The sequence below is a fragment of the Astyanax mexicanus genome, chromosome 15 (assembly GCF_023375975.1).
Source record: "Astyanax mexicanus isolate ESR-SI-001 chromosome 15, AstMex3_surface, whole genome shotgun sequence".
In the NCBI taxonomy this organism is placed as follows: Eukaryota; Metazoa; Chordata; class Actinopteri; order Characiformes; family Acestrorhamphidae; genus Astyanax; species Astyanax mexicanus.
In genome coordinates, this window is record NC_064422.1 from 7,842,306 (window position 1) to 7,860,000 (window position 17,695).

General features: G+C 41.1%; 1 protein-coding gene across 2 annotated transcripts in view; it reads left to right on the plus strand.

Moving 5' to 3' along the window:
* The first annotated feature begins 583 nt into the window (after positions 1-583).
* Positions 584-17,695, plus strand: part of usp22 (ubiquitin specific peptidase 22) — a 43,941-nt gene continuing 26,829 nt past the window's right edge. The window contains exon 1 of one of the 2 annotated variants that reach the window (XM_022669327.2): positions 584-1,045. In XM_022669327.2, coding sequence (XP_022525048.1) covers positions 926-1,045 — 120 coding nt within the window. In that variant the 5' untranslated portion in view covers positions 584-925. The remainder of the gene's footprint in view (positions 1,046-17,695) is intronic. The other variant, XM_022669326.2, reaches the window with a different exon arrangement.

Consider the following 17,695-nt stretch of genomic DNA (forward strand, 5'->3'; position numbering starts at 1 on the left):
TCTAAACAGCTAATAGCTTTTTTTTTCTTTGCATAGAAAGTAAGTTTTAATTTGATCTGTTTTGTCTCTTGGCATTTCATTTATTTAATATTTAAATTGTATGTACATTTATTAATAAATGCATTCATAAATGTATTCGTTTTATTTATTTATTGTTTGTTAGCTATGTTGTTTAACGAAAAAAAACACCAACAACCAACACCGTTGGCACAGATAAGAGTCCCCGGAAATGACGTCGCTGATGAAACGACGACGACGTTAACAACAGAACAGAATATTTAAAATTAAAAATATAGATGTTCAAAAAAATGTATAGCAAATGTGTAAATTTGATATATACACATTTAAAAAATACATTTACAGTTTAATGATACAAAACTAATATTTTTTATTAATAAAGCCTTACTAGCACAAACCACAAACCAAACCGCCCGCCCTCTTCTCTGTGGCCAATCCAATCTGCGACGCGAATCCAAGACGAGCGTTCTTCACACCCAATCACGCTTAAGCATAGACGATGAGTGGCGTTAGTCTTGTCCAATCAGCTTAAGTCAGAGCGGGCAGCTAGCTAATAGGAGCCAATAGGAACGCTGCTGCTGGTCGGCTCGCTTGAATTCCATTGCCGTCCATTAAAACATCCGAGTTGGAAAATACAGCGCTTAAGTGGGCCCGAATATAGGCTAACAGCGCCGAGACGGAGCGATATAGACGCCGATTTAAGGAGAGGGTTAATGGGAAGAGTGGCCGCGGCTGCTCGCGTCGCTGTGCTGGGTGGACGGGAGGAGAATTACTGTGATATATAGCTGGTTATTTAGCTTGTTAGGTTAATAACTGTAATAATAATAGTAATAGCTAGGTGCAGTGCTTGGCTCGGCTCGGTTCGGCTCAGCTCTAAACAGAGAGCGGTTCGGATGTGGTTTGTGTCATGAGTCCAGCCGGCTGCTCCCATGTGAATGGCTTCAAAGTGGATAACTGGAAGCAGAACCTGCGAGTCATCTACCAGTGCTTTGTGTGGAGTGGCTCGGCTGAAACCAGGAAACGCAAGGTACAAATACTAGCTAGTGTATCTTGGGCGAGCTTTCGAAATTGGAACTCTCCGTTCCACCTTAAATGCTGCTGCAGGCGCCAGAATGTAACTGCAGCAGCATTTAAGGTGGAACGGAGAGTTCCAATTTCGAAAGCTGCAGCCCTCTAATGCAGACGAACTGCACTTATATGAGTCAACAAGGTCCAAACACACTCCCTAACACACATCCTATCCATCTCCTTCACCATGTGTGGGCTGTGGAGCTGAAGCTCCTCCACTCACGCCTGTACTGTGTTGTAGTTAACTAGGTAAGCTAGGGCTGCAACTAATATTCATTTTGGTTGTCGACTAATTTGGTGAGTAGTCGATTAGTCAATGATTATTTCTGGCATAAAAAGTCTGAACATGGTTTTTAAATGCCATTTAAAGGCACAGAAGGTGTTTAAATGTAAAAATTACTGATATAGAGTGAGTAAATAATGTGTAATCTGTTTTGTTTTGCCACTTTTGGAGACAACAGAACAAGCTGAGTGTAGGCTGTGGGGTTGTTGATTATATACACTCCTCAACTTCTATCTATCTATCTATCTATCTATCTATCTATCTATCTATCTATCTATCTATCTATCTATGAATCTATCTATCTATCTATCTATCTATGAATCTATGAATTTAACTTTAACAGCATTTAAGGTGGAACGGACAGTTCCAGCTGGATTTCACTAATCTACAAGAGTGTAGATCTACAAGATCCAAACACACTTCCTAACACATCCTAGACTGCTTCCTTAGCTCACTTCCCTTTGTTGTAGTTAACTAGGTTCTTTAGGGCTGCAACTAAAAATCATCTTGGTTGTCGACTAATTTGATGATTAGTCGATTAGTCAGTAATTATTTCCACCAGAAGCAGCCTAAACAGAAGGTGTTCAAATTACTAAAATTACTGAAACTGTGGGGATTGTTTATTATATACACTTCACAACTTATCCCCTATTCCCTATCTATATATCTATATATCTATCTCACAACGTAACTTCAACAGCATTAAACGTGGAATGGACAGTTTAAATTTCGAAAGCAGCAGCTGAACTACACTAATATGAGTCTACAAGGTCCAAACACACTCCCTAACACATCCTAGACTTCCTTTGCTAGCTTTTCATCTCCTCCACCATGTGTTTGTTTTGAAGCTAAAGCTCCTCCAATCCATCCTGTACTGTGTTGTAGTAAGCTAGCCTGGTTAGCTAGGGCTGTAACTAATAATCATTTTGCTTGTCCACTAACGATATGATTAGTCGATTAGTCAATGATTATTTCTGCTAGAAACACCCTGAACATGGATTTTAAATGGCTTTTTAAGGCACAGATGGTGCCCACCACATTCAGCTCCTTTATTATAAGCCCCCCTCTGCAGCAATTTCATTGTGTGTAATATATGGTAGGTCACATCCTGTAGCAGTATGTTTATAATGTCTGTACTGAGATTACTAAGGTTGTGAATGGGCTGATGTATTTCTACAACAGGGCTCCATCATGACCTTGCCTTGTTGTGTCTGTCTGTGTCTGTCTGTGCTGCGTGTGGGTTCCCAGCCCGCATGGCCACCACCGCTGTCTTGGATGTCCAGGCTTCTGTTTTCTTTTTCCGTCTAGGAAACTGCAGCAGGGTCTGTGCAGGCTTAAGAGGAACGTCCACCCCGTTTCAGTATTCCACAGAAGATCAAACTCAACACAATGATCATTTACAGTGGTGGTCTGTGACAACAACACAAATGTTTAGCTGTTTTATTCGCTGTTTAAACCCAAACCAAGAACCTGCATGTGCCTTCTGAGCTTTATATGGAACAGTGATGGTGGGAAAATTGTGGCAAACAGAACAAATGCGTTGTTCTCTTTGCATTATAATGCTCTGCACACATCCTTCTGCTGTTTACTGGTATTAGTTTTAAACACCTACATTTGACTTTGCTTACATGTGATTTTTGAGCCTCTATTTCAGGTCCATGCCTTCCAAATAGGGCTGCATGCTATTGTGAAATATTGTAAATATTCAGTCGTTGTACAGTAATTTTTGTGTCTAATTCAGCTGAACAAGGTCCAAACACACTTCCTAACACGTTGTAAACTTCGTTAGCTAGCATTGCAGATTTTTGCTTAGGAGATTTCACCAAAATGTAATGATCCAGCATGTCTTGATATTAATAATGACCTCTCTATTAGGGGTGGGCGATATGGCTCTAAAATAATATCACGATATTTCAGGGTATTTTTGCGATAACGATATACTTGGCGATATAGGAAAACTAAAGTAATTCATTAATTTCAGGAATATAGTATAATAGTGTAACAGAATAATCATAATGTGGCAAAATAAATAATATAGCATAAAATAATATAACGCAGCAAATAATATTGCAAAATATTTAGTTCATGCATATAAACTGCAAACTAAAACAAATATACAATAAATACACCTAAAGCTTCACAGTAAATAATAGACTACTTTTAAGACAGAACAGCCCTATTATCACGATATGGATTTTTAATATCATGAGATTTCTGTGTCACAATATATTGTTTAGGATATAATATTGCCCACCCCTAGTAGGATGGGTACTATGGTCAGTTATCAAACTACATCGACCAGAAACAATAATAAAACATCCTTACATGCAAGATTACATATTTCAAGAGTGGGCAAGCTCAACAACATTGGTGAAGAACCACTGACAAAATAAATGACCTGTATTATATATGTGTGGAGGCTGAATCTGATGTACTTTGTATTAGAGCTGCAACGATTAGTAGATATAATCGACAATGTCTATGCTAATTTTCATTGAATACAAATCATTAATTTGTAACTGCAATGCACTGCATAAAGAGATGAGGACAGAAAAACAGTAGGTGAGTGATTAAACTGATTAAATGTGTACTCATTAAATACAGAACATCTGCACATCTGCTGTTTTTTATCATTTAGCAGCTATAGAGAAAGCTAGGAATAGGGGTTGTACGCACAGGATGCAGTAATAGAGTGCATGGCGGAAATAAACACTGACAAATTGACTAAATTACTAATTGAAAGGGTAATCGACAAATTACTCGACTACCTAAATAATCATTAGTTTATTATTTACACAGCCCTACTGTGTGTGAGTGGGTGTGGCACATGTCCCTATGAAATGGTTCTAGTGGTACTTGGAAATTTGAGTTAGATTATGTGTAGTGCATGGTTTAAAAAGATTGAAAACCACATTAGATGGCTCTTCCGTTACATTAAAAGCTTTATTAGAAAATGCAAAGGACTATTTAAACACAGGGTTTGAAGCACAGGGTTTACTCCAGGGAATCAAGGATGGCTGCCTGAGAGAATAATTTGAGAATTTCTTTACTTTATATTGCATGGTTTTACCAGAGTTGTGAGAAGATTGTGTGTCAAAAACATGTTTTAAAAAAATAATTCATCTCATTAAAATGGTGGAGGGATACACAATGGCGCAGGATGTTGTGTGACAAAAAAAATAAGCCCCCAGAGCAAACTGTATTTTAACGCCATCATCAACATTCCATATGAAGCTCAGAAAACATGTGTAGGTTTACTGGTGCAATTCTGCATCCCCTACAGCTGATCAGCACTCCAGCAGCTCAGCCACATTCCGCCTACAGGCTCTGATATTAGCGATACTGAGGAGCTTCAGAGAGGAAGGGCGAGGTTAAAGCACAGCGTTAAGGTTATTTCACAACATCAAGATCTGAAGCAGCTGCAATATTTAAACAACCTGCTCCCACTCCAGCACGGTCATGTGATGCACCACACTCCACCCACCTCACTTCAGCATCTAAAAGTGGGCTATCATGATCTCATCAATCCCTCTCATCCACACACTGCTAACATCATCACACAGTGTGAGCGTGAGTGTGTGTGTGAGTGTGCTGTTTCAGATGTCAGCTCATTTTGTTCAGTTCAGTGGTTTAGGTTGTACCCTGGAGGGCTTTAGGTTGTCAGGAGGAAGAGGTTGTACTGGAAAAGGATTAGATAGTGCGGGATAGGTCAAAAGTTGTATCAGAAGGGTTGTGGGTATGTTGGCAGGGGTTATAATCGAGCCAGGAGAGGTTTTGATTGTCGGGCGTAGGGGTTCAGGTCATGCCAGCGGGGCTTTCAGTTGTGCCAGGAGGGGTTCTGGTTGTGTCAGGAAGGGGTCTGCGAGTCCTGGAAGGGTTTACGTCATACCAGGATGGGTTCTAGTCATGCGAAGAGGATATTTGGTGACTGGAGGGGTTCTGGTTGTGCCGGGAAGGGTTCTGGTTGTGCCGAGAGTAGGGCTGCTCGATATATATCGTTTTAAGTATTGTCATCGTGATATGCGCATGCGCAATAGTCACATCGCAGGACGTGTGACGTCACTTAAGGCAGTTAAATCAAACACGCCATTTTGCAAATTTTTAATTCTTAACGCAAGAAGTAGATACACAGCGCTGTCTCTATGTCTGTGTAAGTGACAGGCTGCTGCTGCCTGAGAAGCGCAAAGGTTGAGGGGAGCATGAGGGGGGACAGGAGTAAACACGAGGTGTGGAAAGCTGTGCATCTCAGTCCAGCACATTTTTGTGCAGATATTTTCAGTTACAGCTGAATTCATGCTTTAATCCCAGAAAAACGCTCTTATTTATCTTTTTAGAAAGTCATTTAAATGCCTGATTAAAGGGCCGATTACTGTTGTGTTGCTATTTTCTTCGGATTTTGAGTGCTTTGGGCTGACATAGCTCTTGATTAGTCCGGACCAAAGACAGCGCGTGAGTGGGGACGGGGCTGGTGACATCATGGGCCCTGCATTGTTCAATATTGCGATATATATATATATATATATATATATATATATATATATATATATATATATATATATATATATATATATATATATATATATCTTTTTTTTTTTTCCCAATATAGTGCAGCCCTAGTGCCAGACAGAGTCGTTGAGAGTTGTAGTCCCGCTGGTAAAGGATTAGGTCATGCAGATGGGGTTCAGATTGGGCTGGGGGGGGTTCAGATTGGGCTGGGGTTTAGATAGTGTCAGGAAGGGTTCTGCACGGTTGGCTGGGTTTACATCATGCAAAGAGGGGTTCTAGTTGTTTACAGAGTGGATTAGGGGATACAGATCGTAGTCGTGCTGGTAAGGGGTTAGGTCATGCAGATGGGGTTCTGGTTGTGCCAGCCTGGGTGTTGGTTTTGCTCGGAGAGATTCTGGTTGATAGGGTATTTTAAGTCATGCAGATGGGTTTTAGGTTTTGCTGGTAGGGGTTTAGATGGTGTCAAAAAGTGTTTTGCTCGTGACTGGCAGAGTTTACGTCATGCAAAGGGGAGTGGGGATTAGGCAAACCTAATGGGGTTCTGGTTGTGCTGGGAGGGGTTTTGGTTGTACCTGGAGGGGTTTTGGTTGTACCTGGAGGGGTTTTGGTTGTACTTAGAGGGGTTTTGGTTGTGCGGGGAGGAGTTTGGGTTGTACTTGGAGGAGTTTGGGTTGTACTTGGAGGGGTTCTGGTTGTACTTGGAGGGGTTCTGGTTGTACTTGGAGGGGTTCTGGTTGTACTTGGAGGGGTTCTGGTTGTGCTTGGAGGGGTTCTGGTTGTGCTGGGAGGGTTTTGGGTTGTATTTGGAGGGGTTATTGTTGTGCTGGTAGGTGTTGGCTCTGGTACTGTGTCTGGTAAAGTGATTCAGTCTTCCTGATGCTGTTTAGGTTCTATCAAGGGAGCTTTAGATTATCCTGATGGGGTATAACAGGAGGAGTTTTGATCATGGCGACAGGGGTTCTGGCTGTGAGGGGAGGGGGTTAGGTTGTGCTCGGAGGGTTTCTGGTTGTGCCAGGAGGGGATTAAGCCATCACAATGACTGATTGGGTTCTGGTTGTTCTGGGAGAGGTTCTAGTCATTCTTGAAAGGATTAGGTCTTCCTGATGGCGTTTAGGATCTGTCGAGGGGCTTTAGATTATTTTGTTGCAGTACAGGTTCAGTTCGGCGGTGCGTTTGTTTGTGTGTGTGTCACTCACTCTGTATTTTCCTCATGCACATGATTTGAATCCTGATATTGGGAATATCCTTTCTGAATTTCTTTGACGGGTTTAGGATTTAGATCTTCTCTCAGCTGCAGATTGAAGTTCAGAGGCTCTGGTTGGTTTCTGTGAAGGACCTGCTGCTGCGGCGCCCCGCTGCCATGGTTACCAACATTAAAGACAAGGTAGAGGAGGAACGAATAAAGAGTAGAGGAGAAAACAAACATATCGACTGTGTCTAATGAGCCGGGATTGGTTGATTTTTGTCTGTTTTAGAAACAATTTAAATGAATGCAGGAGGGTGAGTGGGATGAGCAGGGTTACTGTTGACAAGGATGCTGCAGTAGTGTCCAGTGCAGATGTTTGTTTTCTGATAGAATGAATAATGTTTTTGTTATATGCAGATATCTGTTGATGTATTTCAGACAGGTGACTAGATTTGTTTGGGTGTAAAGTTTCTGCATAACAACCGTTTAAATTAAATACATTTTTTCCTGAGTAGCAATGCCGTAGCTACCATGTGAAATACCACAGCAACTTGGAATTGCTTTGGCAACAGCAGGCTGTGATTATAACTGAAACTGGACTAGCGTCCAAATAAAGATACCGTAGCAACATTTTAGAAACATTAAAGCTACAGTTTGGAACAGCATACCGACTGCTTAGTAGCACTATTGTAACCACCAGAGTTATGATTCCAACTAGGGTTGGGTATTGCCACTTATTTCCTGAATCGATTCAGATTCACAAGGTCAGCTACATTTACAGGTTTTGTTTGAATATAAAAAAAAGAGATTTTCAGAAAAAAAAATAATGCTATAATTATACAAGGAACACTGAACCTACCATTATTAAAAATATTACTTGGTACCAAACACTCAGTGGTCCAAGGGCATTTATTATTATTATTATTTTTTTTTTGCCATTTTTGCATATCTTCTTAAAGGTGAACTCTGGTGTGAAATGGATTTCGGTTGTAGTGAAACACGATAACGAGAACAAACCATTGTCAAAAAGCCCACCCCTGTTCTCCCCCAGCATTTTTAAATAGAATGTTTTTTGCCGATTCTCCCATTAGGCTTACAGTACTAGCGATACAGGACCTTGAGAGATTGTGATTAAATAATTTGGCCCTAAACAAACAAACAAAAAAATCACAATTATGATTTGAAAAGTCAAAATGTGACTAGTCTATCTTAAATCAGTTGTGCAGACCAGCATTTAGCCAGTGCCTCATTTAGCCCAGCACTACTGAGGAATAAGAAAAAAGAATTACTGTAGATACAGATGCATCAAATAAAAAATGGTGGTTACAAGCCTCTCTGTAATTAATGTTCATGGGATGGGTGTTCTAAGTTATTTCCTAAGATGGGTTTCCATTGGTTAGTTAGTTGACGCAACATAAACAGAATCCACTTGTTATGTTGTAGAGGCTAATGATGGACACACAAATCCACCAATCAGACTGAGAGGCGGAATCAGTGTCTCATTCTGTCTCAGGAAGAAGAGCGAGGTTTAGAATGCCATCTTTTGCATTGACCAGTTTAAAGATTGATCATAAGTTAATATGAATCAATAGAGGATCTTATTGACATGTTGCTCTAATCTGACCAGTTTTTAGTCAAAAGTAATCTAACAAGTTACTATTTCCAATCCAGTGATTAGAGTAAAGTTTCTTATCCAGGTTACTGTGTATTACTTTTACTTTTTTGTCATTTGGAAACAACTGGCAGCTCCATATCAACCACTAGAAATACTGTCAAACTGCTTATCAGCATCCTGCTAATCAACCTGAATTTTTTGGCAATCACTTTGGACACCAATGCATCCACCAGGAACAGCATTGCAATTGTCATGAGCTTTGCTAGGACCTTAAATTGACATATCCAAGTTATACTGTTAGTTCTACTTTGACTTTTGTCCAATCATTGGTGTGTGTAGATTAACATCTCCACTGTTAGCATCACTCTCTACAGGCAGATGGTTCTGCAGCAGTGGGTTATGCTGTTTACATTACATTACATTACATTACATTTGGCAGACGCTTTTGTCCAAAGCGACTTACAATAGTCAAGTACAATGTAAAATAAGTTTAAAGGTAAAACATCTTTGGATAGGGATAAAAGGAGGTCAAAGGGGAATAATAGGATAGAGGAGTGAAGGAGGGGAAGAAGGACATGAGGTTAGAAGTAGTTAGTGTGTTAGAGGTGTTAAGAGAGTAAGTGCTCTTTGAAGAGCTCTGTCTTCAGGAGTTTTTTAAAGATAGCGAGAGATTCTCCTGATCTGGTAGTGGAAGGTAGTTTGTTCCACCATTGGGGAACTCTGTATGAGAACAGTCTGGATTGCTTTGTGTGAATGTTTGGCAAAGCGAGGCGACGTTCATTGGAGGAGCGCAGCAGCCGGGAGGTAGCGTAAGCCTTCAGGAGCGAGTGCAGGTAGGAAGGAGCCTGTTCTGTCATCACCTTGTAGGCGATTGTAAGAGCTTTGAATTTGATGCGAGCATCAACTGGTAGCCAATTTTCTTTCGGCAGCTCGGAGTTTGGAGCGTAGTTCCCTGAGTGTGTCATTTTTAAGCCATGGCTGCGGTTTGTTTGAGCTAATGGCTCGAGATGTAAGAGGACAGAGGTTGTCCAAACAGGAGCTTAGTGTGGAGCAGAGAGTGTCAGTGGCATCATTTACATTGAGTGATGAAAATGAGCCTGGTGGAGGCATATTGTCAGTCACCAGCAAGGAGTACTGGTCTGCTGAGAGATCTCGAAGATTTCGGCGGAACGAGACCATAGTAGGAGTAGCTGTGGGTTTATTTGAAATATGAACATTGAGTTTCATAAAGTAGTGATCTGAGACGTGCAAAGGAGTGACAGTTGAGAGAGTCAGTGTCACAGTTACGAGTAAAGATCAGGTCTAGATGTTTGCCAGCTTTATGTGTTGGAGGGCTGGGGACCTGCTCCAGTTCGAAAGACTGCATGAGGGATAGGAAGTCTGTGAAGCTGGTACTGTCATGGTGGATGTTCATATCCCCTAGAATGAGCATGGGACAATCTTGCTCAGGGATAGAAGACAGTAGCATGTCAAGTTCATGCGTGAATTCGCCCATTTGTCCAGGAGGACGGTAGAGAACAATAATGGCAAGTTTTGCTGGAGTATTAACCAGTGTGGCATGATACTCAAATGTATTGAATGTGTTTGCCGGTAATAGTGGAGTATGTTTTAAGCCATTAGCGATTAATAGGCCCGTTCCACCTCCTCGTCCAGAGAGACGAGAAGTGTTGGAGAAGGAATAATAATTGGAAAGAGCCGCCGGAGTAGCAGTATTTTCAGGTTTGATCCAAGTTTCAGTCAGTGCCAGCAGTTGTAATGACTGATGATTCGCATAAGAGGCGATAAAGTCTGCTTTATTAACAGCCGACTGGCAGTTCCATAGCCCAACAGAGAATGAGGTAGTAGTGGGCGTGGTTTGTTTTAGTGGACGCAGGTTAGTATGATCCTGGCGCCTGTTTGTGTTTTTACACCTTCTGTGCGTGCCGGAAATAACTGAGATGTGTTGGGAGCACATTTTAGGAGGCAGTAGGACGAGCTGCCTTGTCAGTGTCCTTGCTCGGTGGACTCGCGCAGGTAGACTCGCAGGTCTTTACCCGCGTTGGTCTTCATCCGAGAGGGTCTTCACACAACAGCTGACGCCTTCGGCTGACGCCTCGGCGAGTGTGAGTGACGAAATAGGATTCTAGATTGCGCACAGCTGCGGGAGATATAGGAAATCCGCGCCACCTGACTGTCTTTTAAAGCCGTGAGTAACGCCCCCGAGGTCCGCAAACAGAGAAAGTGTGAAAGAGGGGGTTTGCCACGCCCCGCTCAAGTGAGAATCGCCCAACCTTGTCCGAAAAAGCGCGCTGAAAAGCGCGTTTGCTGTTGCTGCTACAGCGTATCTGAAGTGAAAGTAAAGTAAAAAAAGTAAAAGAGCAGTCTGGTGTAGCTTGAAGTTCCTGCTAGCCCTGCTAGTGTGCCCTTGTCTTATTTGCCCTTGTTTAATACTATCTGCTCGTCTGCCATCAATAATTCACACCCATTCCAGCCATCAGCTGTCGTTCATATTCAGGCTGCGTCAGGAAATACAGGCCGGGCCCGAGTTGCAGGGGTCTGGGGTTACAGAGTGATTTATGGAGCAGGACGCTGGAGAAGAAGGAGCTTTAGATCTCAAACGGGGAGGAGCCCCTTTGGAGCTTGTCTTAACTCTTTGAGGCTGAAGGGCGGGGTCAAGAAGGCTAAACTCCTCCTTCAAGCTGTGCTGTTAGACAGATGTGAACTTAAGAATCTGTAACTTGTTTTTATTTATTTTTTTAACCTCTTCTCTGTTTTATGTACCAAAAATCGGCAGTAGATTAGCTCCAACCATTTATCCAACTGCAGGTGAAGAAGTGGATTCCTTAATTAATTTGTCCTCTATTTATACCTTACAAATAAACACACTGTTTTAGTTACTGTACCTTTAAGACCGATGGTATGTACATGAACTCTGCTATGATTGGCTGTCCTAAATTGTGATTCGGTCTAACAGTGCTCTGGCCTGAAACACTCCTTGTAACTTCACAACTTCACAATTGGCCTTGCTCTCTCTGGGTGGGTTGATGGCACTCTTTCCCCTCTTCACTCCTAAGGGTGATGTAGATCAGCACAAGGCATCTGTGAGCTGATGTATTAGAACCAAGTCGCTGTGCTTTTCTCCGAGCACGCTGTGATGCTACTTGGCAGTGCTTCACCAGCAGCAGTTTGAAAAGAGGCGCAGTCTAACTTTACATGTATCAGAGGAGGCATGTGCTAGCCTTTACCCTCCTTGTGTTGTGGCATCACTTGTGATGAGGGATATACAGCTGACTAGCAGCTGAATGGGTGAAACAATTGATCTAGCAAAATTGGGAGAAAATGGGGGGAAAAAAATGAAAAGAATTATAAAAACTTCTAAATGTTTTAATTTTTTTGAAAATTAAGTTCTGTTGTTGGGTGAATTGGTGGAGCTAAATGGCCTTTTTAGGTGGATGAATGGGTGGGGCTAAACTGCTTTTGATGGATAAATGGGTTGGATTAATTGCTTTTGAATGTTTGGTGGATGTATACATAATGCAACATTGTGTACATACCATTATTACTCATTTAGCAGTGGTCCTAAAACAGGAGGGGGTTGAGATTAATTCTCTATAATTTCACTCCCACCCCCCTCTCTCTCTTTCTCGCTCTCTCTCTTTCTCCCTCTCTCTCTCTTTCTCGTTCTGTCTGTCTCTCTCTCTGTGCCGTCTCCTCCTCTGACTTTTCTTCATCCCTCTCATGCTTCTCCTGTGATCTGGGAGATGCAGCAGCTCGTCTCTGATTGGCCGCTCGGTTGCTGCATTTTGCTCCAGCAGTGATTTGATAGCAAGCGGATCCCTTGGCTGTTGTGTCGCTGGCCGGCTGGTTCTGGACAGGCTGGGCTCTGTGAAAGTGAAAGGGTTGGGTGGCCAGGCAGCTGCATGGTTCTCTTCACACTTCTCAAAGCAAAGTCTGATATACTGGCTTCATAGACTGCTCCATGTTTGGTCTTCTAAATGTCCGATAGAAAAGTGCCATCTCTAGTAAAGTGCAGCATGTATAGAGTAATTAAGCACTTCTATGGTGGTTACCAAGGTGTTTCCAGATAATTACAATTATATTTTAGATGGATGGGTTTTTAGTAGGTGATTTCTCAAGTTGGATCTTACTTAGCATTAGGCCTGGACAATATTTCGATATCGGTATTTATCGCGATAAGAAATGTTTCAATAACGGTGATATCATTTTTGTGATATATCGATATGTATTATTTACAGACAGGCGTTTTTTAGCGGCGTCAGTTCACTGCAGCCCTGAACATAGCCGGGCTACGTCCGCACCTAAAACCCACCCGCGATGAAGCGAAACCGACCCTAACCGAGCGGATCTCCGCTCCGCTCCGCACCTAAAACCCGCCCGCGATGAAGCGAAACCGACCCTAACCGAGCGGAGCTCCGCTCCGCACCTAAAACCCGCCCGCGATGAAACGAAACCGACCCTAACCCGCTCGTTTTCATCGCGGGACATTTTAGATGAAGATTGAGCGGATAGTTGAGGGAGGCAGGTCTAATTCAGTGTTTCGGCGTTCAAAGGTTTGATAAACTTCAGACTTCAGCTTGCTCCAAATTGTTCTGGAGAGTGGAGCCGACCAGCAACAGTAATACATCCGTTCCTCCACCTCAAGCAGATTCACTACACACAATATCTTCCTTATTCTGGCTAAAACACTTGTAGTTTATGTTGTATCTAAGTTATTTATAGTTGATATAGTTTTGTTTATTTGACAGGGATATCATGTTCCCTTTATATATGTGAAGGCTTTTTGTATTCCTTATTCTGGTTGAAGCACTTTTTTTTGATCTGTTAAATATGTTTACAAAAGAATAAGAAGCTCTGCCTCTGTTGTAATGTAAAGTTATTTATATTGGTAATTTGTATCTAGGTTATAGGTTTATGTTTGACAGGGATGTCATGTTTTTATTTTGCTACATGCAAATAAAAGTGAGCATTGATTTATTCTGATAATTTTTTATTTATAAAGTATTATACAGTTTTTTTGTGATAGGAGGCTTTAAAGACTTCAATTTAAAATTTCAGACAGTAGTGTACAGATTTCCATTGCAGGGATTCTTAGCAGTTTTTCTGAGGCCTTCAAAGTATTTATATCGATATCGAAATTATATCGTATCGACCGAAATTAAGGAATATATCGTGATATAAATTTTGGCCATATCGTCCAGCACTACTTAGCATCTTACCGGTGGTTTCTATGGTGTTTTGGTCACATCTCACAGGTGGTATTTATGGTAGCATACTGTGGCATCTTACAGGTAGAATCTTTGGTGTCTCACTGAGGCATCTCTTATTGGGTATCTATTAGGGGTGTGACGAGACACTAATATCACGAGACGAGACGAGACACGATATTGGGTTCACGAGAACGAGACGAGATTTAAAAATAAAATTATGTCAAAAATAAAAAATGTCAAAAATGAAAAATTGAAAACTAGAGTTTTGTTTAACAAAATCATATAACGCAAACTTAACAGACTGGTTTCTCTCACACATTGATTCTATAAGAAATAGAAATAAGAATAACAAAAAAAAAAAAAAAATAAAACTTTTCTAGGTCTTACATAGAGCAAACAATAAGTGCAAACCACAACCAGTCATATTAAGACTATGGTTTGTGTTTTTTTTTCTCCTAAATCTCTTGTAATTTAACTATGCATAACCATAACCAGTCATATTAAGGCTATGCTTGAAGTGCAAACAGAGACAGAACATGTTTTTTAATACAGTACAGAGCTAAGGGATTAGTACAACTGTCTATGAAACAGTCACGTGTAGGATTTACTTACAGTATTTATATATGGTTTGTGTCTTGTTGGTCACTCTGTTACTGTTTATTGTTTCCACTGGAGTCAAAATGCAGCCAGACAAACAACTTAAAAGTAGCAGAAGCATCTTCTATGCAAATGCCCGAATTTTCCTCTTCTGCGGAGAGCTGTTCTCACTGCTCAGCCATCATACTCTATCGCTATCGCTACTGGGTTGCCAGATCCCTCTTAAAAAGTCCACACTTAACTGTTTTTTTGCCCCGCGAGACAGGTTTAAGCCTGACGAGAAATATCATCCGTTCTAATTTCGCGAGATCTCGTGCTACGTCACGTCACACCCCTAGTATCTATCACGGACTATATAATTAGCAGTGCAGCAGCATTAATATTTAGGCAGACCTTCTAGTGAGCTATGTAAAAGTGCACTGTATAGTGGCTAGTGCGCAGCAATGTGTGCACATTGACGACCAATTACGTTGTTGAACAGTACTGATGTTGGCGGTCAGCGCATTGTGCAGTTTTTATACCCTCCGGGTGACAAAACTGGAGCTTACAGACCATGTTTAGACCTGAGGGTTTTTTTTTTTTTGCTTTTTGTGTGTGTGTTCGGTGTGTGTGCAGGCATGCAGGCTGAGCTCTGGCTCTGCTTTGAAGGCCATTTTCATTGAGTCAGCTCTGCTGCTTCACTTCCGCTCTGTGCTGCCGCTAACGCTAACAGAGGAGCCCTTTTCTCAGCCATCACCAGAAGCTGAGGTCATCCAGAAGCACACAAACCTTAACACACACTCCAGTACACACACATTCACATTCTCAGGGTTTTTGGTTTGAAAAACTGGCAAATGACCTTCAACTCTCACATTGTGGCTCAAGCCTGCAGTGGTTTAAGGGTATAGCAGCACATGCTCACATTTACTTTCATGTGTATTGGGACACCCTTTGGACTACTGGTGTGAAATAATGTATATTGTGGGATAAAAGGGTTATGATTTGGGTTTCTATAATGTGTGTGTGTGTGTGTGTGTGTGTGTGTGTATTAGCATTAACATTTGGTCCTACACATGCTGTTCAGTGCTGGTTTAAAACAAAAATGCATGTAGTTCACCAGCATGAAACAGATTAATATAGTATTTATACACTGTTGTACAAAGTTTTATACACTGTCAGATATAATGTAATGTAAGGCTGCATGATATATCGTTTAAGCATCGTCATTGCGATGTGTGCATGCACAATAGTCACATTGCAGGACGTGCAAGGTCACTTAAGGCAATTAAATCAAACACGTCATTCTGCAATGGTTTGATTCTTGGCACAAGAAGTAGATACACAGTGCTGTCTCTGTGTCTGTGTAAGTGACAGACTGCTGCTACCTGAGAAGCGCGAGGTTTAGGGGCAGGAGTAAACACGAGGTTCCTGCATGGCCTCCATCCACATGGTTGGGCACGTGTCGAAAGCTGTGCACCTCAGTCCAGCACAGTTTTGCAGCGCAGATATTTCCAGTTACAGCTGAATTCACGCTTTTAATCCCATAAAACTACGCTTTTATTTACCTTTTAAAAAGCCATTTAAATGCCTGATTAAATGGCCGATTACTGTTGTTTTGCTGTTTTTCTCGGGTTTTGAGTGCTCAGTGCTGGCTAAGCTTTTGATCGGCCCGGACGTGGGTTGGCTCGGATGGGGGCGGGGCTGGTGATGTTATGGGCTCTGCATTGTTTGCTCTGCTCTTTAATAGTTTTATACTGTAGGCTCGTAACTAAGCTCTTGGATTTGCCTTCTGAGAACTCTCCTCTGTGCAACTGGCTGCACAGAGATGACACTCTGTTTTAACTGTGCTTTAAACAGAGAATCAGAACTATACTAAGGATAAAGTAGCGGCTACACAATTCCTTAACATATGCCTGGATCAACACCAAACCCAATCCACTGGCTTGGATCAGGACATCTCTAGTGAGAACCCTTCGTACCTGTGTATCTGCAGTTCTAGAGTTGTGTGCTGTGTCAATGTTCTGTACTGTGTGGATGTAGCTCTGTTGTAGCAAGGCTTCTCAGTCTTAGATGAGGTTCAGATCAATACTAACAGGACATTAACACCAACATCACAGCCCGGAGAGAGTGCTGACATCACACTACTGCAGGAGGGAGGGAGATGGGAAGGGGGAGATGAAGGAGGACTGAGGGAGGAGGAAGAGTGAGGTACTAGATTCCAGGATTCAAAGTATTGTGATTGTGATTAGCCATCAATATCAGGCCATATATGGTATCTGAAATGTAATTTCTTAATTTTTAGCTAGAGGAGCTAGGTTAAGGATGCTAACAAAGAATGGACATCACCTCAGCAATCTCATCTTTGTAAAAAAACAAAACAAAAAAACAAACAAACCAAAAAAACCTTAAGTAATATAGTAAATAAATTATTTGAAGGTTCAGTTTCTCCCAAATACAAATACTACACACTAATATTGTAAGGAATGTGCTGTATACTATATACTAATCTTTTTTTTTTTCTGTTTTCAGATTTTTTACACTTTAAAGTGCGATGTGATTGTCTTTAAAGTGTTTTGTCATAAATTAATCGCATTTAGAATCAAATTTAATTGCGTTTTAGCTGTGGAGTGAATGAATAAATAATTAGCATACATTTAAAAGCTCCCTATAATAAACGTCAGTCAGTAACAGATTCTGTAAACACTGTATATCTCTTAAGACACTAGACCACTTTATTATAGCTTCACCTTTATTCACATAAAAATGACAAAACTACTCAAAAAAAGAAGATGCTCACACATACCAAAGGTTATTTTCAATACATTTTTAATATTAAAAGCAGACATATGTTGCTCTGTAATAATAAAATATACCAGACCTGCTTATAGTGCTTAAAATGAGATGCAGATATTAAGAGAATTTAGGTTTGACAAAATGTCCAAATCCAAATGAAATAAAATACCTGGAAGTTTTTTTTTCACTGATTTAATTATACATCTTCTCATTTGTATTATCTGCCTTGGGGCTTTTATTATGACACTTAAAATAACAAATGAGACGTAATGGGTAACTAGTAATGCTAAATGTTTTCTGAGCTGAATTAATGGCTGTTTGAAAACAGATGGATGGTAGGGGTGGGCGATATGGCCCTAAAATAATATCACAATATTTCATGGTATTTTTGCGCTAACTATACTCTTGGCGATAAAACAAAACACTCAAATTAAAATGATTTC